Raw genomic sequence first — 24,079 nt, 5'->3', positions numbered from 1 at the left:
TTATTAATCAAAATAATGATTAAGCGGCATCTTCCTAAGGCACCGTCCACAAATCACGTAATGCTCGAAGGAGGAGGCCTCATGCGGTACGATTCAAACAAAATTTTGAAAGTAGATTAAAAAACCGAATTTAGTACTATACCATTTAATTCCACTAGAGTTTGTATCCTTTGACAGATACGCGTATTTCGACCTCAACTGTAAGGCCGTCTTCAGTGTCGTGTACTAGACACGATTTTGAAAATTTTCATACACAAAGCATTACAGATAAAAGAGGGCTTTTCCCGGGGTTCAAAAATTTAAATTTCTAGCGCCTAGACGAATGAGCAATAAACATAAAAAAGAATGGACTTATTCATTATTGAAGAGAAAACAATTCAAATTGAAAAGTTTTAAGGTGACACGGGAGACCATGTTATTTTCCCTATCTTTTGTCTCACTCTAACAATACCCATCAAAGCTTTGTGAAAGCAAATCTCGAGTTTTAGTGAACCGATGAAGCTGAAAATTTAATGGGTTGCCCATTACATATATAGAATCATAGTGATACATTCGCATCGATATATGGAGTGGTTCTTGGGATTTGCTTCTGCAATTTGATAGGGTGATTATGATGACGTCCCGTGCGGCCTTAAGCGCACGCTCAAAAAAGAGTTCTGGAAAACGTGAACTGTCAAAAAGACACCATGAACTACCATCATGTTAACGCATAAACATGATCTAGTTCACGGTTTATTTTTGCTTGTTGACGAGTTCACGTCTGCTGTTCACGGATACGAAAACGGTTTTTTTTTTCTGTGCATGGTTTATCGTATAAGGTTTATGGACAAAAGGTCGAAAGGACAAAAGTTTGAAAAGACAAAAGGTCGAAAACGATTTGCATGGTGAAAAATTTTTCCTTCTTCGAAAAAGGAATTTTCGACCTTTTGTCCCTTCTTTTTTGTTCTTCGACCTTTTGTCCTTTCGACCTTTTGTCTTTCGACCTTTTACCTTTCGACGTTTTGTCATTTTGACCTTTTGTCTTTCTCCCTTTGGCATAGATTCATCGTATATAATCACCAAATGTTGAATCAAGATTAACCTAACGCTCTGCTATATTTATTCAGTGAATATCTGCAGGCGATGTTAGATTGCAAACATCAAACGGGAACAGAAACAGCGAGGAACTATTAACAGAAATACCACCTACCGTGACCTGCTCTAATTCCGTGTGTTACCTAATACCGTGTATTTGGGAATTATATGGATGTCTATTATGTTATTTATTTTTCTAAACGATTTTCACAAACGTAAAAAAAAGTAAAAGTAGTCTTTAGAAAGCCATGACAAATTTGAACTAAAGTTGCAAACAAAAACAAATAAAAATAATTTTAGAATGCAACCACCTGGTGTCAACACACGGTATTAGGGCATGATTGCTTCTGAGTTCCATATATCGTGTTTCAGTTATAATTCCAAAATGGCTGAGTAAAATTAATATTTTATTTCCCGCATCGATCATACAAACCTCCAGACGTTGTTTGATACAAAAGTTTCAATTATGATGCACTTTATTTGTTCGGTATTTGGAATAATGGTATGTTTAACAATAGTAACAAATCATATTTTTTGTGCAAAAATATGTAAAATTGTCTTCTATTTGAAACTTTAAAAACTTGAAAATAATAATACATTATTTTTCTCTGATTGATCGAAACTTGAGTTTTTTTTTTTAAACTCACGGTAATAGGGCATGTCACGGTACTAGGGAAAAAGGACTGATTTTCGATTTTCATACAAAGTATACAGAAATCTTATGAACGGCTGAAAACCTAGTGCTAGGTCGAATGTTTGGTGATCTGCCCCTATAAACAGAAGTTCTTCATGTAAAATGATACCACTCACATGCTTCCAATCGGGTCTTCGGATTCGGATCAAATACAACTGAGCAAATGCACCGTCTTACATGGAGGAAATATTTAACGGTCTTTTTTATTCTTATGGTAACGTCCGTGGGCACAAAGCAAAGTCATTCTGCGCTTGATTCGATTTGGAAGTTCCTTGGGCATAAACTATCATTGTTGTTGTCACACGATATAAGAAATGCAAAATTTATTTATACATTAGAAATCAATGTTGTAAAAATTTTTAAATTTTGTTCAATGATTGATTGATGATTGATTAAATGTTTGACTTATGATTAAGATTATGATTACTGAATAAAATTAGCGATCTTCATGATTATGATTAGTGATTAATGATTAAAACATAATATTGCAATGATTATGATTAGTGATTTATGATTAATTCTTGATTTTTTGTGATTAATGATTAACATTTTTGATTAATCATAATCATTAATCGTTAATCATGATTAAATTTATGATTAATCATTAACGCTCTGGTATAAATACGAACGCTGGAGACAATCTTTGAAGAATTCAAACACAATAATAATTCCCCTAATAAAAAAGCATTGCCATTGCCCACTCTGGCTACGTCCATGCGTGCATGACATCAAACATCATCACCAATTTTAATGCAAACGTCAAAAACATGACGAAAACGATTTTTTGACATATTTAAAATAGGCTGACAAAATCGGGGGCAGACAATATCAGGTCAGTACTGTATGGATTGAAAGCTTGCGTTTGACACATTTGTAGTTATAATAAATCTTCGAGCTGTTTAGTGGAATACCTATAAGTAGATTAAAAAACGAATTTAGTACTAAACCATTTAATTTCACTATTGTTTGTATCCTTTGACAGATACGCGTATTTCGACCTCAATTGTAAGGCCATCTTCAGTGTCGTGTATTAGACTCAAATTATAATTCCCTACCCATTTTTTTAACCCGTATAGGCCTGAATGGGGGCCCAGATAGCCGTAGCGGCAAACGCGCAGCTATTCAGCAAGACCAAGCTGAGGGTCGTGGGTTCGAATCCCACCGGTCGAGGATCTTTTCGGGTTGGAAATTTTCTCGACTTCCCAGGGCATAGAGTATCTTCGTACCTGCCACACGATATACACATGCAAAAATGGTCAATTGGCATAGAAAGCTCTCAGTTAATAACTGTGGAAGTGCTCATAAGAACACTAAGCTGAGAAGCAGGCTCTGTCTCAGTGGGGACGTAACGCCAGAAAGAAGAAGAAGAAGAAGGCCTGAATGAAAGCAAAAATTCTAAAATTCTCACCGCTCAGCGAATTCTTAATGGAATCAAATGATTTTTTGTCAGTTCACTGGCCCACATATTTAATTTCTAGAAGTGGCCAGAGGAACTCGGAAAAATTCCTGTGCCCGGAGTTATTCTGGTGAGTCATCGGGTCAAGTCGGGTAAAAAAGGGCTATTTTTTGGGACATGCCAAGTTACTGTTAATTATTTGCAATGACAATCATTTTAATTTGCATAAATCATTAATATCTGACATTCAACGTTATAAATGAAGAGTTTGGCACAGTTTAAAATATACCGGATGTGGTTATTCATACGTAATCTCCGGAAAAACCGGCTATAGATTTGTTTAATACTTAATCGTTTCAATTCACGAAAAGTAGAAATCAAACATAATTGTGCACTAAAATACGTTCCCATAAGCATGGCACAGATGTTCTGATACAAATTGGCCACTTTATCGTAAGTCATTTATAGGATTAATTAAATTCAATACTCATAGTTATCTAATTCAATCGTTTCTCAAAAGGTTTACACTGATGCAATTTTCTTCAAACTTCGTCATGTAGTGGTCATATTATAACCGATTCCGGAAATTATCTGTGATTTGAAATTTGCCTATCTCCAGGGGCAGAAACGTACCGTACCCTTCTCACCCGACCTGACCCAGTGATCCACCGGAATAACTCCGGCCACAGGAATATTTCAGTGACGACTTCCTTCGGAAGGGAAGTAAAGCCGTTGGTCCCGAGATGAACTAGCCCAGGGCTAAAAATCTCGTTAATAAAGATAGAAAAAAAAAAATATTTCCGAGTTCCTCTGACCACTTCTAGAAACTAGATATGTGTGCCAGTTTACTGACAAAAAATCATTTGATTCCAATAAGAATTCGCTGAGCAGTGAAAATTTTAGAATTTTTGCTTTCACTCAGGCCTATACGGGTTAAGAAACTTCAAATTTAACTTAAGTCCGTAGAATTTGAGTTGAGGGCAAAAATTGCAGAATGCAGAAAATAGAATTACAAAATACATCGCATCATTGTAAATGTCCTTTTGGCCTAATGATCGTTCAATCTAATAACCATTCGGCCTAATAACCCAGCATCCTAAAAGATCGAAATGATGTCGAGGTACATACATTTGTTTTCCTTTGAAGACGGTTATAATGGAATGCAGCGTGCTCTCGGAGCAGCACGTAAATCATAACGCATCGATGCTAACGCTAGACAAATCAATGTATCTACTTCCTTCATTGTACGTGAGATTTATGACTCTTCGAAAATTCGAAGTGGGAACTCTCTTAGGGAATATGAGAAGTTGCGTTACAATCAAATCAGAAAACGCATTTCTGCACAGCTGTAATTTTCCCACAACGAGTAAGATTCAATTTCACCCAAGCTACACATGTTGCAGATAATTAACAACCATGGACACTAATTTTACATCTTGTCGGACAGACTTCCTGGCTGTTGCTGCTGCTGCTGCTTGTAGTATTACATTTTAAGCTTTACATACAACGATTCGGCAGACTTTGATGCATCAGTTGCACTGATGACCTATAGGCGATATTTTCTATAAGAGCTTGTTAGCAAAAAAAATTACACCTACAGACGGCGCGTCGATCTACACACCCTTGCAGGCAGGTGCGTAGAAACGTAACTCCAAGCGTGACCATTGATGCAGAACGTATCGCCGATAAAAACGGCGCCAACCTTAGATCAAGCCTTTACTCATCGTTTGGTCTACGCGTGGTGAAGATGTTGCCTTCGACAGTGCAGCACGTGCTTCTCGTCGTTATATCGGTTGCAACTGCTGCGGCGCCGGTGTTCGCTAATAATGTGTCTTCTGCGATCGTTAGTGAATTCCCCGAATACGCCAAATATCCTCCAAAGCCGCTCGTTTGCATCGCAGACGGTTGCCTGATTGGGACCGACAAGAATGGGCTCGAGAGTTCCCAGTTTGAAGCGTTCTTCGGGATTCCGTTCGCTAGGCCTCCGGTGGGAAAACTGAGGTTCAAAGTGAGTTTGTTCTTGTGGTCGATTGTGTGAACTAGCGGAAACTAAGAGTTAATAATGTAATCCTACCTAGAATCCAGTACCAGTGGAACCATGGAGCGGAAACTACGATGCAACGTATGAGAGAAGCAAGTGCATCCAGAAGAACGACGCTCGGCCACACTCCTTAGTGGAAGGAAGTGAAGACTGTTTGTATCTGAATTTGTACAGACCAAAGGTTAGTGGAAGTATAGCAAGACAGTTGAAAGTTAAATGATACTGAAAGTATAACAATGATAAATAGGGTGCAGAGCTACTTGGGCACTTCCATAATTCACTTTGGTATGGGGTTTTTTTCTCGACAGAATTGTCTGATATTTTGCAATAAGAAGCACTTCATTAAAACGCATATTGTGGCCAAATATGAGCTCAGGGGCCCAGATAGCCGTAGCGGTAAACGCGCAGCTATTCAGCAAGACCAAGCTGAGGATCGTGGGTTCGAATCCCACCGGTCGAGGATCTTTTCGGGTTGGAAATTTCCTCGACTTCCCAGGGCATAGTTCGTACCTTGCCACATGATATACACATGCAAAAATGGTCATTGGCATAGTAAGCTCTCAGTTAATAACTGTGGAAGTGCTCATAAGAACACTAAGCTGAGAAGCAGGCTCTATCCCAGTGGGGACGTAACGCCAGAAAGTAGAAGCTGTCGAAAAACCCCACTGCCGAAGTGAATCAAAAGTGCCAAGAATATGATCCGGCTCCCTAGTACAGTTTAAAACAAAATTGGAAAAATAAGCCTTTTCGTTTCTGTCATTCAAATGATGATGACCGAATTATAATTATATAAATAAGATCATCATAATTTACATCATAAAAAAGGCGTAGTTTCTCAGTATTCAAGCTCTAATCAGCAAGAGATTCATTCGTCATCTATAAATGCCTCATGTTAGTTATTTTTTATTCTGTTATTGTAAAGGAAAATGTACTTTACATAGTTTCCCTTTAGAGCACTTAAAACGCGTAAGTATGTAAGTATACCTTTCGTGAAAAGGTAACTTTATGGCAGACAAGTTGATCGATAGAAAACCCCTCACGGCGAAGTGTATCGTGGAGGTGCTCAATTAGTCTATTACCCTACAGCCTACAACAGTATGCACTCAGTAATTGCAAAACAAAGTTTCCTTCTAGAAAGACCATGAAGGAGAAATTAATGGTTTTACAATAGAACAATCTACTTGGTTCAAGAAGTTCCCCTAAGGGATTTCATTGCGAACAAATATGAATTTCAACAAGGAAAAGGCCAATGTTGTAATCGATGCCGTAGCGATCATGCGTACCAGTATCAAAATCACTGTCAACCCCCTTTTACACGGAGTAGGGTAGGTGTACCAATTATGGATGCAATATGTCAACAGTAGTGATAAAAATCAAGTTGTAACCACGTTTCTAAAACGCAAGCATGACTTGTTGGTGTCAATTCGTCCCCTTGATGCTACAACTAGATAACTCGAAATTTGAAATTTTTGACTTCAATATGTCAAAACATTTTTCTTAATTAGATCTGCAAAATATCCACAGGTTTTAAGCGTGTGATTCAAAATACACAAGTTAAAGATTATTTTTAAATTATAATCACTGCGATTAACCATCACCTTGTTAAACGGTCATACTTTCAAAGTTGCACATCTCAAAATTTTGATTTTCGAGTTATCTAGTTGTAGCATTAAGGGGACGAATTACTAGTTTAAAGCCTTGCGAATCTGTTGATTTTAACAGTTTTAGTACTAAATTGACTTTAAGCTTCTAAAAATGGATTTTAAAAAGCGTTGTCTTTGTACCAATTATGGCAATAGCGTTCCTAGCATTCGACATAAAAGTGTACCAATTATAGACTATCGAATATTTGCACGAAATGAACTCAAACACAATGAAGAGCGAATGATAATGCAACGCTAATATGTAATGAAGATATCGCTCATATAATTTTCCAAAAATTTTGGGTTAAATAGATGTTAAATCAATTTTTTGCAATGGGTTCATGGGAGAAAATTAATTTTCGAAAAAGAAGTCAAAATGTAGTGTAAATGCAAATTATGATACAAAACAGCATTAATGATCTCACATTACGTTTTTAGTGCCAATTTTTAACGAAAAAAGAGGGAAAATTCAAAAATCGAGTGTCGCTGTAAACCCCTCTCTACCATGAAATTAGCATCTTCCGCTCGCGAACGTTTTCGAAGTTGTGATTGAAAAATCTTAGTAATTGAGTACAAAACATGAAGATAATGCCTTACCGAACCGTCCCGTCGTGGAAGTCACCCGTAAAATAGCTTTACTTCTTTTCTTTCACTGATCAAAAAATGTAAACAAACCGCCTTCAGAGTATTGCCATAATTGGGCTCTCATACACTCTTTGTACCAGTTATCGACATAGTGGAAATAACACGATTTCTAACTTTAAACAGTAGAATTGATTGCATACCAGCTAAGTTTATTCATTTGTTCTCACTAGGCAACAAACATTCATCGGTTGAAACAGTTAATCAGGATGAAAACATACATTTCGTAACGGAGGTCCCTTAGCCAACTGCTAAGAAAGTGACATATATGTGAGGCAAAATTTTCAAATGTTCATTTTTCGAAGTTTATTGCACGAATGTTCTTTTCAAGGTTTAGTTACCATCAAAAACAAATAGTTTAATCATTCCTGTGAATATAAGCCATTATAGTCTAGTGAAACAATAAGAAAAATCTCTTTTTGTTCCCACTATTGCCATAATTGGTACTATAGCCATAATTGGTACTTCTACCCTACTCTTGAATTTTTATTGTATATTTTAATGGCTTTTAAATCAAATAGATTTTTTGGCTTATAGATAGAAACTTGACATGCATATTAAGAAAGTTTTTTTAAGACTTTTGATAGCGGAAACTGATGTTTAGATTGAACATTAAAATTAAGGTATTAGAAATTAACGTGAGAACATTCAAAGCAATTCGCTCCCAAAACGACAATTCGTCCGCTGGGGTTGGTGCTGTCGTCATGATAATGGTTTCCAAAAGCAATGTCAAACCCATTCATGGTTTCAAAACATTCTGAATAAAATATTTATTTTCACCGCTTAAGTGTAGTAATGTATGAAATTGAATGATATCAATTGGTAGAGAATTCATTTATCTACCCAATGGTATTTAAGAGGCAGCGAAGAATGTTCCGAAACGTGTTTTATTCAAGCACAAAAATCGCACAGGCGAAAGTTCCAATGAAATTAACCTCACATATCCTGGTTTTCCAACCTCAAACTAACGCTCCTACCTGCAGGATCTCAATTTCTATGGAAGTAGTGCAATGATACAAAAAACAAACGTATGTAAAACATAGAGAATGAATGTTTCTAAGATGTGATTATGTGATTCAGGGATAATAATGGAAATATATTGACGGACGAACATGCGCCATGCATACCTGGAAACACATAATAATCAAACACGGATGAACCTGAAACTATCCTTTACAGAGTCTTAAATTATGGTGTAACCTTCAAGAAAATGCATGGTTTAAAATATTCTATCGGTGAAAACTTTAATATCGAGACTTTCAACCAGTGGCTGGTTAGTCTCCATCGTTGAGTTTCGAGATTTCTCAAAGATTCGTTTTTGGCTTCTGAACTGATTAACACAATTCGTGATCAAACGTCAACATCCCACCGCAAAATCGCTATTGTTTGGAGGTGATTTGAACCTCCAAATTGCGAAATCATTACCTCCAAGTTAGTTCTAATACTCTTCGTTTTATGAAATATGGTGGCGCGTCGATCGTCGCAAGTTTCTCGTTAAACAGCCAATTGAGTATACCTCTGGTAACTGTCAGCCACTGAATTCGTGAAGCAAATGTGTAATGACTTCTTTAGCTGAGTGGTTAGAGTCCGCGGCTACAAAGCAAAGCCATGCTGAAGGTGTCTGGGTTCAATTCCCGTTCAGTTCAGGATCTTTTCGTAATGGAAATTTCCTTGACTTCCCTGGGCATATAGTATTATCGTACCTGCCACACGATATACGAATGCAAAAATGGCAACTTTGGCAAAGAAAGATCTCTGTTAATAACTGTGGAAGTGCTCATAAGAAAGCTGAGAAGCAGGCTCTGTCCAAGTGAGGATGTAATGCCAAGAAGAGGAAGAAGAATGTGTAATGATGGTTCGAATGGAATGAAAGGACCAAATGTACAAATTTACGCCCTTTATATTGCGCATTCCTTTCACCACTGGACTATCGCAGAAGTTTTTACAAGTGCGGAAACGCTAATAAAAGTGCGCAATTGCATCCAATCGGGTAGGTGTCTTCGGGGGACTTATTCTTTGTAAATCAAAGAATAAGTGCTCTGAAGACACCAACAGGATTGAATGCAATCCTGCTCTTTTATGCTCACTTTCGCACTTATGAGGCCGCACTTCGCAGTCCAGTAGTGAAAGAAATACACAATATTAAGTTCATGCGCCATACAGCATTTATAGTTTTAAATTTTGTTAGTGATCCAAGGCGCAAAAATGGTGGATGTCTTAATAACATCCCCCACACCTTGCTTAAGTCTCGACATATACGAAAGGTGTCCGACCATTTGGCCGAACGCCGTTTAGCTAAACGCCATTTGACTGAATGCCATTCGGCCAAAAAGGTCGTATGTCCGAATGCTGTTTTTCCGAATTGTGAACTAAAATCAATCATTTTGCTATAATGCTTATGAATAGGATACACATTTTCGGTCCAACGACTGATCAACTATTTGTTTGTACATTTTTTATGATATGACTTTTTAATTTAGGACGACCTCTGTGAATAGGCCAGGGGGAGTGGTTCACCTAGAGTGAATTTATAGCAGAGAAAAAGTAGATTTTGTATGAAAATTGACAGGAAAATGAATGACAAGTTCATTCACTTCTCCTGGCCTATTCTGCACATCGTGTCAAGACTACTGGCTGAAGGCTTATACGTTTTTAGGTTGCCAACGGTGTGCTAAAATTGATTTTTAATGAAAATTTTACCATATGTTTCCTTCTTTTATTTATAGCACAGACAAACAGACGTCATACGACCACGGTCGATTCACAATGTAGGTAGCCAATCCGCCACCGCAACGCTCACATCGTTTTTGTTCGCTTTTGACGTTTACATACTACCTAGCACATCTGTTGACCTGGCGGCCAAACACACCGATTTTAGCATTGGGCGTACATGTCCTCATGACTATGATTTTGATCGAGATTTGTTTTAAGTTTTACGTCTATTTGTCTGTGGTTATAGGCTATTCTTTCGAGTTTTGCTGTACGCTCATGTCGTAATATTGGCTTATTTTGTATTACACCGATTACACGATTATTTGTATTACATTTTCATGCGAGATTTTTCCGTTTTTCGATCATAAGCTGTTCTTTCAAAACTTCTTTCATAATTATTGGCATTGAACCTCATATTGCTGTGTGCGTTTGAAATGCAAATATCAAATGCGGGAACACCATGGAGAAAAAAAAATGGTAGAGACAAACAAATTTTAGTTTGTTTTAAACAAAATTTCACTTCGAATTTTGCACAAACAAAATATTAGTTTGATTCTGCTACCTGTGTTTGTTGAAACAAACTAAAATTCAAAGTAAATGGTTCAGAGATTTTCCAGTTAAATTCAACTAGTATTTATTTGCAACGACCATTGAATTGGTTGTTCCATTTTGACAGCTCTTGAAACAAACCAAAATATTTGTTGTATCAAACAATTCGATCAATTTGAATGTACCAAAATTTAGATTGAATTAACAATCAATATTAGTTGAATCAAACAACGGGTTTGTTGAAATTCGCTTTCCCTATTTTTGTTGTTGTTCATTTCCAAATTATTAGATAAAACTACATTTTATCAATTTTTATTTAAATTACATAAAATTTATAAAATTCTAAGGCTGATACAAATATTAAATTTCTTTTATGTCCGAGACCACTTGGAAGGTACGAGTGGGGGGAACAAAAAAATAAAAATGAAAAAAAAGTAATTTTTTCGAATTTTTATTTTTAATGATAGTTGTTAAACTTTTTTAATCGTCGTCTGGATTATTATTTAACTTGTTTTTTACTTTAAAAATTGAAAAAACCTAACTGATGTCAAAAAAATGATTAATCTTTTTTTTCTCCCCTTCACAATTTTCGGATTTTTTAAGGTGTGGGGGGGGGGGGTGGTTGACATAAAAGAAAATTAATATTTGTATCAGCCTAATTTTACAAAAATATATTCAGCAGAATTTGCAATTACGCCAAGGCGCTAGAGTCTGGGCCCGAAACAGTCTAAGTTGCTAGTGTCTCTGCACGAATCGTCATCTGAAATGTACATCGAATGAAGTAGATATAATAATTTCCTATCATAGAAAAGCAAAATAAACAACCCTCCTTATCCATACTTCTGAAACTGTAGAAAAAGCCACGATTCATAGACGTCCATGTTGAGGCAACGGGTGATGTAAAATGGCCGTGAGCAAATTGTGAAACAGATCCCTTCGTTCATCTTTCGATTCCAACCAGCAGTGCAATACTGTTCATTGAGGAATATAACGATACAATTTGAATTTTGGTTTGCGTATTAACAATTACTTACATGAGGGTTTTCTTCTCATTTTAACTATATTTTCAATCAGAGCAGCACGCGCGAAAGCATTACATTTACCGAGCAAGAAAAACAAGCAGGAAATAAAATAGAAGCCTGCTATGTACAATCAAACTAAAATCTAATTTTTTGCGTTTGTTCATAAGGTGCAGGTTGTTTAGTAAGTGATATAAAATTAAAGAACTCAACGTTAAGGAAAAAATATCATTTTTTTAAACTGCTATTATTTTGACACCTAGTATGTCACTTTCCGGCAGGGTATCAAAAAGTTTGATTTTTTTTGTTTCAATATCGAGCATATTTGTAGTTTTGTGGTGAAAATTTTAGCTCGATTGCTCGAAAAGGAACAAAACTAGAGCATGCCAAAGTTAAGCATTTTGTATGAAAATCTAAAGCTGCTACTATTCAGAACAGTACTGTAGCTCGGGAACTTGTTACGAATGAATTCCGGAGCTACAGTACTGTTCTTAATAGTAGCAGCTTACATACATACATACATACATTGCAGCAAACACCGACCAGTAAGCTGGTGGAATGACACGCTCAGCACTTGTCTCAGAGCCAGAAGGCGGGCTCAGAGAGCAGGGACGGAAATGGAGAGAAGGGAGCGAAGGACGGTTTTTCGAAAAGCTAGGACTGCACTCAAACGGGAGATCAAGCCTGGTAAATCTAATTGCTGCAAGGAGTTGTGCCGAGATGCCGAAACCAATCCGTGGGGTAATGCGTATCGAGTCGTTATGGCGAAGATCAAGGGCCCTTCGACATCAGCTGTGATGTGCCCAGACAAGCTGAAATTGATCGTGGATGGTCTCTTCCCGAAGCACGATCCAACGTCCTGGCCATCAACGCCGTACGGTGAAGACACAGGTGCAATCGCTGAGGAACGACAAGTATCTAACGATGAGCTTGTAGAAGCGGCGAAACGACTAAAAGCGAAGATAGCCCCCAGTCCTGATGGAATACCGAACCAAACATCGAGGAGACACCGGAACATGTAGTTTTTAAATGCCCAAGATACGTGGAATTGCGGAACGAAATGCTCGGAAGCAGCGACGGAGATTTAAACCCCGACAACATCGTGCAGAAAACGTGTCAACACGTAAGTACGTGGCACGCGGTGACAGAGCGATAACGTATATCATGTAGTCGCTACAACAGAAATGGCGAGAAGACCATAGGGTAATGGGGTGCGATCGGAGTAGGCTATATCCTCCGTAGGGAACTAGGCCGAGTAGTTTGAGCGTCACGTAGTATAGTTGATGGTTAATCAGTGCACCTACGAACCGAAAGCATTCCTTCCGGAATCGCAGGACTGACCTCGGCACCATACCGACCACCATCGAGTCGGAGTAGGCTAGATCCTCCAGCGGGGACTAGCTGAGTAGATCGCTCCGGCACCACAACCGGAAAATGGTCGTCAGGGCGCCTGTGAACAGGAAGTTTCCCTCCACCGGAATCGCAGGACCGATCTCGACATCTGCCCGGATAGCATCGGTTCGGGAGATTGTCCACCGTCGGGGAAATCTTCGTCGGATTAGGATAGATCCACCGTCGGGGACTATTCTAGATAGTCGAGTCACCGGCTTAAGTCGTCGGGGCACCAGTGAACCGGAAGACATCCTCCAACCGTAATCACTGGATCTACCTCGGCACACCGGTCAGCAGCAATGGAGCGGGAACATACGTATTACATCAATGGTTTCGGAAGATATCCCTACCTTGGGTAATATCTGCTGGAGTAGGCTAACTACACCGTCGGGGATTATGCCGAGTACTACCGATCGTGATAAACCATCAGTTTTGGGTTGTCGGAGCGCCAGTGAACCGGAAGCTACCCTCCTACCGGAATCGCTGGACCGACCTCGGCATCCAATTGGCCAAACCTGGAGAGCTCGAAAATCGGTGGATTAGTAGCAGGCGCAGAAGTTGCGCAGTGCTCTAGCGAGATGCCATCCCCAAACACGTCGCCGTAGAGCAACGAAGCGTAGCAATCACTGAAATGATAGTCGAAACATGGCCCTGGCGTGATGCCATCCCCAAATGAAAAGAGCAAGGGAAGTGCAGGAGCACAAGATGCACATGAGTCACACGCAGAAAGTGAAGCAACAAGCTGTGCCCCATTAAGTAATGCCAAGAGGCAGTTTCAGCGGGAATGGCTCTTGGGCGAAGGTGGATTTAATCGGTAGTGGAAGTTCCGAGTCCGACACTCCGGCACACGATGGACGAATTCGATATGACTAGCCTTAAGTTCAGTTTTCAACACATTTTTCTTCCAGCTGCACTAATGCAATAATATGATTTGTTCGGGAAAATTAGGAAAAAACAGCAAGTCAAATTGTCTTATAATGAAATGTAATCGCATGTCAGTCCCACAACAGATTTCCGTACCGTGTAACAAAATGAATCTTGTTTGGTTCATCTTTATATTTTTATCGGAAAGATACGTAGTGAAAAACAAATTGTGAAAGTTTTATCAAGATTCGAACATGTTCCAATCCTCTGGATTTTTTTGAATATTCGTATGGAAATGAGTTTGGAAACTTCAAAGCCCATTTTCTCAATGCCTACTTTTTACAAATGGGACTGACTTGCGATTCACGGTAGTATGGCTCTCTAACTTGATATCGAGATACGGAATATTGAGTAAGGAAGAGTTGACTGTAGCATGATTGAGGAGGAGCCCTTTTATACTTCAGAACGATTGATACTCAAGTGTTCATTTTGCAAAATATACATTTGCTTAATGTGTCCATTATACTTTTAATTTCTCTGTGGTCTAACCAAAATTCTCATTACAGTACATCACCGACCCACTGCCAGTTATCTTCTACATCCATGGGGGCAGCTACGCATCCGGATCGGCTTCCTTCGCCGAATTCGGTCCTGAGCGGCTCATGGACACCGGTAAAGTAATTGTTGTGGTTATCCAGTATCGATTGGGAGTATTTGGATTCCTGTCCACCGATGACAGCTGTTCGCCCGGTAATTACGGACTCAAGGATCAAAGTATGGCACTGCGTTGGGTTCAGAACAACATTCAGAGCTTTGGAGGTGACCCGAAGCGGGTTCTTTTGGTAGGTCAAAGTGCTGGGGGTGCGGCTGTCCAGATGCACATGATGTCCCCAATGAGTCGGGGAACGTTTTCGAAAGCGGTTAGCATGAGCGGTTCGGCGCTTGCCTATTGGAATTACAATATTGACCAAGCGAGAGTAGCCAGGCGACAGGCTGCTGTTCTTGGAATTCCCAATGCATATAAGATATCTACGGATAAGTTAGTTGAGGAACTCCGCTGCATTGATGCCTATGAGTTGGGTAAGAGCATCGATCGCCTTAAATACTTCTACGTTCACCCAACGGGTTTGTATCAACCGGTCGCTGAGCAGTACGTTACGAAGGAGACATTCCTATCGGAAGAACCGAGGGCACTTTGGGCAGCTGGCAAATATGAACAAATTCCTTGGGTCACCGGGTTCTTACCGAATGACGGAGCTGCAGATTCATTGGGCATCATTACGAACGTAACCTTATTGGAACAGCTGAATGAAAAGTCACGGAGATTTATACCACGACTCGCCGGTGGTGATGCACACAATAAGAGTACGCAGATGCTGAAGGAACGCTATTTTAGAGATGGGACTGATGACCGATGGTTGACAAGAGATAATTATCTGAACCTTCAAACTGTGAGTAGAATATAGTGAAAACAATAACGCAGTAATACAAAATTTCTGGTTTCAGCTTCTAACAGAATCGACCATCACATATAGTATCGCGATGAGTGTGAAACAGCACCAGGCCCTGAAGTCCTCCAAGAAAGCGCCGATTAGCGTTTACTACTTCAACTTCCGGGGACGATATTCTCAGTCGTACGCCTACACTTACACGGGAACGGACTTTGGCGTTTGCCATTCCGATGAACTGTTGTATCTCTTCCGCAATAGTGCTCTGGTTCCGGACTACCCAGCGGGATCGCCGGAACTGATTATGGCCAAGGGTTTGGTGGACTACTTTGTGAAACTGGCTTATGACGGGTAAAGCTGATTAGGTTTTGAGTAAAGATATGAAATTATCTGTTTTGTTTCATACTCTACAGGATATCCGGGCCCTACTGTAGGCAGAATGATTGCCAGTTGCTGGAGTTCACCAATTCGGACAACCCGAAGGCACCAGTTGAGTTGAATCTTGTCAACGGGTTCGACGAGGATATGGTCAAATTCTGGAGAGAGTATTATCGATTGCAAGGAATTTGAATGAGGGAGAGGTGTTTTGTTAATGTTAATAAAATAATAATAAAAGACTGTAGGTAAATTTATTACATGAACCGATATTTTTTTATTAAACCAACTCTCTACTTTGACCCTGTAGTTTCTGGCACTGCTCTGCAGAGTGTGATAAATACAGTATTGGATAATACAGGAGCATTAGCATAGATGACCGCTTCGTAATTGCATTCCATGATTGACTTGAATAATACAAGTTGTTGAATCGATTTGATGAATGGAGCTTAGGATTAGCTCCCTACCGCTTAAGCAATTTCCGCTTAAGCGCCAACACACACGGAGCGGGTTTATCGATTGTGATCCAATCCCAAATAAATCTCAACAAGATTGAAATAAAAATTCATTTTCAAACTATTTATTAAACTAGATCACTCAAAATCATCCAAACGTGAAGGCTACGTGAAAAATCACGTAGAACCTGAGAAAATAAATTTTTCGAGAATTTATCTGACATGAGTAACAATCATCGGAACATCGATAGAAATTACATGAACTGCCTGTCGTACTTACTGTGGTGCTCTATCAACCTTACGTGAAATTCATGTACCACGGCATGTTCATTTCGACAACGGTATGTTGTGTTCATTTTGTGTCATTTGTGTGTCAAGATGGTGCCTATTGAAAACAACTGCAGGTCGATTTGAATATTGTGGTTCTTTTTTTTCTGAAGTATTTCGAAATAAAAACGAATAAAAGTGGATTGGACTGCTGTACCAATGTGTTATGTATATTGAATAGAATGGTGGATGACCAAGCGACATTATAAAATGGACCAAACATTTTATTTGTCTTCGGAACAATTAAAAAAACGGAATCAATCAAACGAATGGAAACTGGTTATTCCGTTATTTTTCCATTCGAATTGATTTCCTCATGCTGAACGCTAAATGTAAGTATTGCATTATAATCTGTAAGAATTAAATTAATACTGATTCGACCCCCGGAATGTTTTTGTAGGATTCTAAAATCAGTATCAGTAATCGACATAACAAAACTGCAGCTAGCTGATTTACGGGTAACCAAAACCAACTTGCGCTAGCTAAAACCGCTCGTCGAACAATAATTGTTAATTATTACAAGCAGGCTTTATTTTGCTCATCTATAGCTGATAGATGAAGCGACCTCATACGCTCACAACACGCTAAACTTCATCCGCTCAGAAATGAGTGCCGAGTACACAAAATCGGCCTCTCTTCATGCAGCACAGATTCTGTGCAAAGGGGGCTGTACACAGTTTTGTGCAAACGGTGGTTCAATATACAAATGCGCACAGAGGAGGAACGCTTGGAATGCGGAATTCGCTTCCATGTTTGTATTGCTTCTGAAAACATTAAAAAAAAATTCTGATTTTAAAGTTTTTCAGAGATTTTTTCATTCGAATAGCCGAAGCGGAAGCAAATGGGGGAAAAACTTTCTCATTTGCGACCATCTTCCGGCTTTTCGCTGGAAAAAATCCCTGAAAACTCCCCATCTTACCAACGGCCAACTGTTTGCTGCCGTGCGGGAGATGACTGACAGTTCCATTTCCATCGATCCGCGCACAGCCAATGGCCAACACCAAGGTTCCAATTAATCGTATCGGTGAACACTCATCTCGATTTTTTGGCCGATAAGGATCACAAATCTCAACGTGCCTTGTTTGACCGCTCCGGTCACGAACACAGCTGTCATATTTTTGCAGCTGTGAGCTTTCGTCGGTTTCAGCATTGCCCGTTACAAAAAAGCTCTCGGACATTCATTCTAGTTCATTCAATTGTCAAAACTATCGTATCTCAATCAGCAATAACAAACGTTCATTCTCAGTGAAAATCGGGAACTGATTATCGCGGTTTCTTTTTTTCACATAATCAGGTGATAATCAGTTGCCATGAGTGAAAACGGACAGTTTTTTTTTGGAGATAGGTATTGGCAGCGTTTCTGAAATATTGACTGGTTCGCTGGGTAGATACTGTAACCAATATCTGAACGACAAATACCCGAATGCGATATTCACCCGAATGAGGTACCCAGTTATTATAGATTCAATCATTTTGGTTTCACTATAATCAGAAATCTTACCGGAAGTTTGAGTTTATGGACTTTGAGTTGATTTTTTGAATAGTTCAATGTGATCCATTGATTACTGGCTGGTTGTGTTCAATGCATTGAATTAGAATTTAGATTTGATTCTATAAGAAATACCCGAATACCATTTACCCGGAAATGATATTTTCCTCAATTGTATATTGTATAGTGTACCAGACACGATCGCCTGAAACTCCTGCTTTATAAGAATCTTTTATAGTGCCAAATTTGGTCTTTCTTTATTAAGCGAGTCATGAGCTAACAAATAATTTGATTGTCAACAGTCAGTTGACTAATTCCCGTTTTTTAAGTGATAACATGCCTTACTTGACACTCGAAAAGAATTAAGAGTCTTTTAGCTTGTTTATACTATTGAATCTAAACTTTATATTAAGACTTTTAGCCGATGGCTAAATCGTTTCCAAACAATCATATTGCGGAAAATCTTTCGAGTTTTGTTGCTGCAACAATTTAAAATGTTAAAACTGGCCTCTAGTTTTCAATCATCTCATCCTATTAAGGGTATGCGATATGGATTTTTTCCATGTCGATACGAAACGAAACGATACGCGGAATATCTTGCGCTGATAATGACGAAACGAAACGAAATTTAAAAATGTTTCGTGTAACTCGATACGAAATCAAATATCTCACGGAATTTTTCGAAACGAAACGAAATTTTTGAATCTGTTTCGCGGAATACACGTTTATGTTTTTTTTTCTTGTCAAAAGCTGGAAATTTGACAATAGGCATAAAAAACGTCTTTTTAAATACTCCACCAAGACTTCGGCTCCGCTATGGATCGATTCCGGGAGAGCCTTTATTTAATATATATTATTAGGGCAATTCAAATTTTAAAAATGTTTGAGAATCCAATCTCCCATATGCTCCCTACCATTCTTACCATAAAAATAGTGTTCTGTGAAATTTTCAGCTTTCTATGTGGTGATTTAAAGGTGGCCCAAGGACAATGTAGGTTTATATGGAAATTACTATGGAGAAATTTTGAGAAATGTTCCAAACACTCTAGTACTGTAATGAGAGTAGAAACTTATCATCCCATATTGAAAACTCATTCTTCAAACCCTAATGAAGGATGTTGCTGAAGAAACAAATCCATTTTGAGCTAATTTTGTTTGGGATTTTTGTACATGTTTGCAGGGCTATAATCCCATAATAAGCTAAATAATAGCAAACCAACTCATGAATACCTCTTCTGCTATCGGCCGGATTGAATTTCTCTCTTCAGCAAATTTATTTATTATGGTTTGAAAAATGAGTTTTTACTATGGGATAAAAAGTTTGTACTTACATTACAGTACTAGCGTGTTTGGAACATATATCAAAATTTCTCCATAGTAATTTCCATATAAACCTACATTGTCTTTGGGCCACCTTTAAATCACCACCTAGAAAGCTGAAAATTTCACGGAACACTATTTTTATGGTAAGGATGGTAAGGTGCATATGGGAGATTGGATTCTCAAACAATTTCAAATTTTGAACCGCCCTAATATATTATGTTATAACGTTATTCGAAAAGATAAAGAGGTTTTGTGCCTTTTTGAGAAAGATTTCATTAGAATATCACTCAAAGGGGCTTTTCCCTCTTTCAAAATTCGTGAGTTAAAATAAATAAATAAATAAATACTCCACCATATGGAAACCTTAGTGTTGCTCAGCGGAATCCTTACATGTTTTGGTAAGATTCTTTTCTGTTTGTTTGAAATCTTCTTAAGGTGAAGATTAATCGAAGCCAAAGTTCAAATTTTCAAGAGCACGGATCTGGAGAACCAAACATCCGTTTGAGTTGAAAACTTAATCGATTGGTCACCGCCAGCTAGTGACCAATTGATTAAGTTTTCAGATTAAACAGATATTTGGTTCTCCAGATACTTACTTACTTATTTGGCTTTACATCAATTATCTTGATAAAACCTCGCCAACAATATTTCGCCAATTCCCTCGGTTCATGGCCGCTTCTCTCCATCCTCGAATGTGACCCACGCTCTCCAGGTCCTGGTGTACCTGGTCAATCCACCTAGCTCGCTGCGCCCCACGCCTTCTTGTTCCGACCGGATTCGTGGCGAACACCATCTTTACAGGGTTGTTGTCCGGCATTCTAGCAACATGCCCTGCCCAGCGTATCCTTCCAGCTTTAGCTACCTTCACGATACTGGGTTCGCCGTAGAGTTGAGCGAGCTCGTGGTTCATCCTTCGCCGCCTCACGCCGTTCTCCTGCACGCCGCCGAATATCGTCCTTAGCTCTCGGCGTTCGAAAACCCCAAGAGCTTGCAAGTCCTCCTCGAGCATAGTCCACGCCTCATGCCCATAGAGGACTACCGGTCTTATGAGCGTTTTGTACATCGTGCATTTGGTGCGGGGGTGAATCTTTTTTGACCGCAGTTTCTTCTGGAGCCCATAGTAGGCACGACTTCCGCTGATGATGCGCCTTCGTATTTCCCGACTAACATTGTTGTCAGCCGTCAACAAGGATCCGAGGTAGACGAACTCGTCCACCACCTCGAAGGTATCCCCGTCTATCGTAACACTGCTTCCTAGGCGGGCCCTGTCGCGCTCAGTTCCGCCAACCAGCATGTACTTTGTTTTCGACGCATTCACCATTAGCCCGACTCTTGTTGCTTCGCGTTTCAGGCGGGTGAACAAATCTGCCACCGTTTCAAATTTTCTCCCAATAATATCCATGTCGTCCGCGAAGCAAACAAATTGTCCGGATCTCGTGAAAATCGTGCCTCGACTGTTAAGTCCGGCTCTCCGCATGACACCTTCAAGCGCAATATTGAACAACAGGCACGAAAGTCCGTCGCCCTGTCGTAGTCCCCGCCGAGACTCGAACGAACTGGAGTGTTCGCCCGAGATCTTCACGCAGTTTTGCACACCGTCCATCGTTGCTCTGATCAATCTTGTGAGCTTCCCGGGAAAGCTGTTCTCGTCCATGATTTTCCATAGCTCTATGCGGTCGATACTATCGTATGCCGCCTTGAAATCGATGAACAAATGGTGCGTAGGGACCTGGTACTCACGGCATTTCTGGAGGATTTGCCGCACGGAAAAGATCTGGTCTGTTGTCGAGCGGCCGTCGATGAAACCTGCTTGATAACTTCCCACGAACTCGTTTGCTATAGGTGATAGACGACGGAAGAGAATCTGGGATAGCACTTTATAGGCGGCGTTTAGGATGGTGATTGCACGATAATTTTCACACTCCAGTTTGTCGCCCTTTTTGTAGATAGGGCATATAACGCCTTGCTTCCACTCCTCCGGTAGTTGTTCCGTTTCCCAGATTCTGACTATCAGCCGATGCAGACAAGCGGCCAACCTGTCCGGGCCCATCTTGATGAGTTCGGCTCCGATACCATCCTTGCCAGCGGCTTTGTTGTTCTTGAGCTGTTGAATGGCATCCTTAACTTCCCCCATAGTGGGAGCTGGTTGATTTCCGCTGTCCGCTGTGCTGACGTAGCCATCGCCTTCGCTGTCCTGACCTTCTGTGCCTGTGTTCTCTGCGCCATTCAGGTGTTCATCGTAGTGCTGCTTCCACCTTTCGATCACCTCGCGTCCGTCCGTCAAGATGCTCCCATCCTTATCCCGGCACATTTCAGCTCGCGGCACGAAGCCTTTGCGGGATGTGTTGAGCTTCTGATAGAACTTCCGCGTTTCTTGAGAACGGTACAGCAACTCCATCTCTTGGCATTCCACCTCTTCCAGGCGGCGCTTTTTATCCCGGAATAGGCGGGTTTGCTGTTTCCGCTTCAGTCTGTATCGTTCCACGTTTTGCCGCGTACCATGCTGCAGCATTGCAGCCCGCGCTGCATTCTTCTCCTCTAAAACCTCCTGGCACTCCTCATCGAACCAATCGTTTCTTGAGCTCCGTTCCACATATCCGACAACGCTTTCGGCAGTGTCGTTAATGGCTGCTTTGACTGTCCTCCAGCAGTCCTCAAGAGGGGCCCTATCGAGCTCGCCCTCATTCGGCAACGCTGCCTCAAGATGCTGCGCGTACGCATTGGCGACATCCGGTTGTTTCAGCCGCTCGAGATTGTACCGGGGCGGGCGTCGGTACCGTACATTGATGATGACGGATAGTTTTGGGCGCAGTTTCACCATCACCAGGTAGTGGTCGGAGTCAATGTTGGCGCCGCGATAGGTTCTGACGTCGGTTATGTCGGAGAAGTGCCGTCCATCGATCAAAACGTGGTCGATTTGCGATTCTGTCTGCTGAGGTGATCTCCAGGTGTACCGATACGGGAGGCTGTGCTGGAAATAGGTGCTACGAATGGCCATGTTCTTGGAGGTGGCAAAATCTATCAGTCGTAGGCCGTTTTCGTTCGTCAGCCGGTGGGCGCTGAACTTTCCAATCGTCGGTCTGAATTCCTCCTCCTGGCCAACCTGAGCGTTCAAATCTCCTATGATGATCTTGACGGTCGTACTCGCGTTCGAGCTGCGCGTAAAATGCGTCCTTGTCATCATCAGTGCTTCCGGAGTGTGGGCTATGCACGTTGATTATGCTGAAGTTAAAGAATCGGCCTTTGATTCTTAACTTGCACATTCGTTCATTGATCGGCCACCACCCGATCACGCGCCTTTGCATATCACCCATCACTATAAAAGCTGTTCCCAGCTCGTGTGTGTTGCCGCAGCTCTGGTAGATGGTATGATTACCTCTAAACGTTCGCACCAATGCTCCTGTCCAGCACACCTCCTGCAGCGCTACGATGTCGAAACCGCGGGTCTTCAGTACATCGGAGAGTATGCGAGTACTTCCAATGAAGTTGAGAGATTTGCAGTTCCACGTACCGAGTTTCCAATCGCTAGTCCATTTTCGTCGCTGTGGTCTTTGCCGATTGTTCCGGTCCGTATTCTCTCGTTGACGTTCCTGTGCTGATGTGTTTTTACGGTTGGCTTGCAGGGCCTGACACCAACCCCCTAGATTTCCGGAGGACCATTCCCCCTAAATGTTCGGAGGGCCATAGTGCGCAGTTTAGCTTAGAGTCCTTCTCTGGCACACGGACGATGATCAGCCGCCCCTGACATGGGGAACAGACGCTGTTGTGAGCCGCTCCTAACGTGGAGTACAGACGCTCCAGGTTTGCAAAAGCAAACCCCCCCTTCCCTGTCAGCATACGACCAAAGTTCCCACAGGGGGTTGGTTACCCGATCTTCCCTAAGGTTACTCGTACCCCGGCCAGTACCACGAGGAGGTAGGGATAGGAGTTGCTGGGCAAGAGGCTAAGGACCGCACAAAGGGGTCTATTTTATTCCTGCAGGTACGCGAGGTACCAATGGTACGCCATGCCCAGCCATTTACCGCGCCAGATCCGTGCTCTTGAAAATTTGAACTTTGGCTTCGATTCATCTTCACCTTAATAACTTTATAAGGTTTCATTTCAACATATCTGACATTCACATAAGGCAATGAGTGGGTTTAAATAAATGTTACAAATAAGAAGTGGGTCGAAAAGCAGTTACAAACATTTATAACAATCTCAAAAATATTGAGAGGAGTCCAAAAGTAATTTGATTTCTAGAAATGCTTTACAATTTTTTTTATCATGTGGATGTGATGTTATGCTAATATATACCATAAAACATGGAATAATGATATTCATTTTTTTAACTGTACTTTATGCTGCAAAAGTAATAAACTTCAAAAAGATATTGCGGCAGCAACTTAACCAGGATTGCCTGTTGGGGTTAATTTAGAAGTTCCTAATAAATTTGCTGGAAGAGCCTTGCATAAACTGTGAATTAAATCTTGGAGGGATCAAATCTGGGTGAATGCAAACTTTTAGAGTAAACCTTGTAGAAAATATTGAAGGTATTTCTATTATTTTGTAGAGCAAATACTGGAGAAATGATCCTATTCCAAAATCTGTGAAGGAATATCTGGACGATTTCTAGAAGAATTAAGGATTGTTGATA

The 24,079-nt window shown here is 40.4% G+C and overlaps 1 protein-coding gene across 1 annotated transcript; it reads left to right on the top strand.

The window, feature by feature from the left end:
- The first annotated feature begins 4,416 nt into the window (after positions 1-4,416).
- LOC5566144 (venom carboxylesterase-6) lies at positions 4,417-16,132 on the top strand. The gene is made up of 5 exons (XM_021839742.1): positions 4,417-5,172; positions 5,243-5,386; positions 14,593-15,477; positions 15,533-15,825; positions 15,888-16,132. Exons 1-5 carry the CDS (start codon positions 4,912-4,914, stop codon positions 16,042-16,044), a joined length of 1,740 nt encoding a protein of 579 aa, XP_021695434.1. The 5' UTR covers positions 4,417-4,911; the 3' UTR covers positions 16,045-16,132.
- The last annotated feature ends 7,947 nt before the right edge of the window (positions 16,133-24,079 follow it).

Source organism: Aedes aegypti, chromosome 2, assembly GCF_002204515.2.
Source record: "Aedes aegypti strain LVP_AGWG chromosome 2, AaegL5.0 Primary Assembly, whole genome shotgun sequence".
Taxonomy (NCBI): domain Eukaryota; kingdom Metazoa; phylum Arthropoda; class Insecta; order Diptera; family Culicidae; genus Aedes; species Aedes aegypti.
Note: the sequence above shows the minus strand (reverse complement) of the source record. Positions and strands in the feature narration are given on the sequence as shown.

Bases quoted from the DNA above. Each gene is read 5' to 3' on its own strand.
- LOC5566144 (XM_021839742.1), top strand. From the start codon at position 4,912: ATGTTGCCTTCGACAGTGCAGCACGTGCTTCTCGTCGTTATATCGGTT. The intron at 5,173-5,242 runs GTGAGTTTGTTC...AATCCTACCTAG, and splicing joins TGGGAAAACTGAGGTTCAAA to AATCCAGTACCAGTGGAACC. The intron at 5,387-14,592 runs GTTAGTGGAAGT...TTCTCATTACAG, and splicing joins TGAATTTGTACAGACCAAAG to TACATCACCGACCCACTGCC.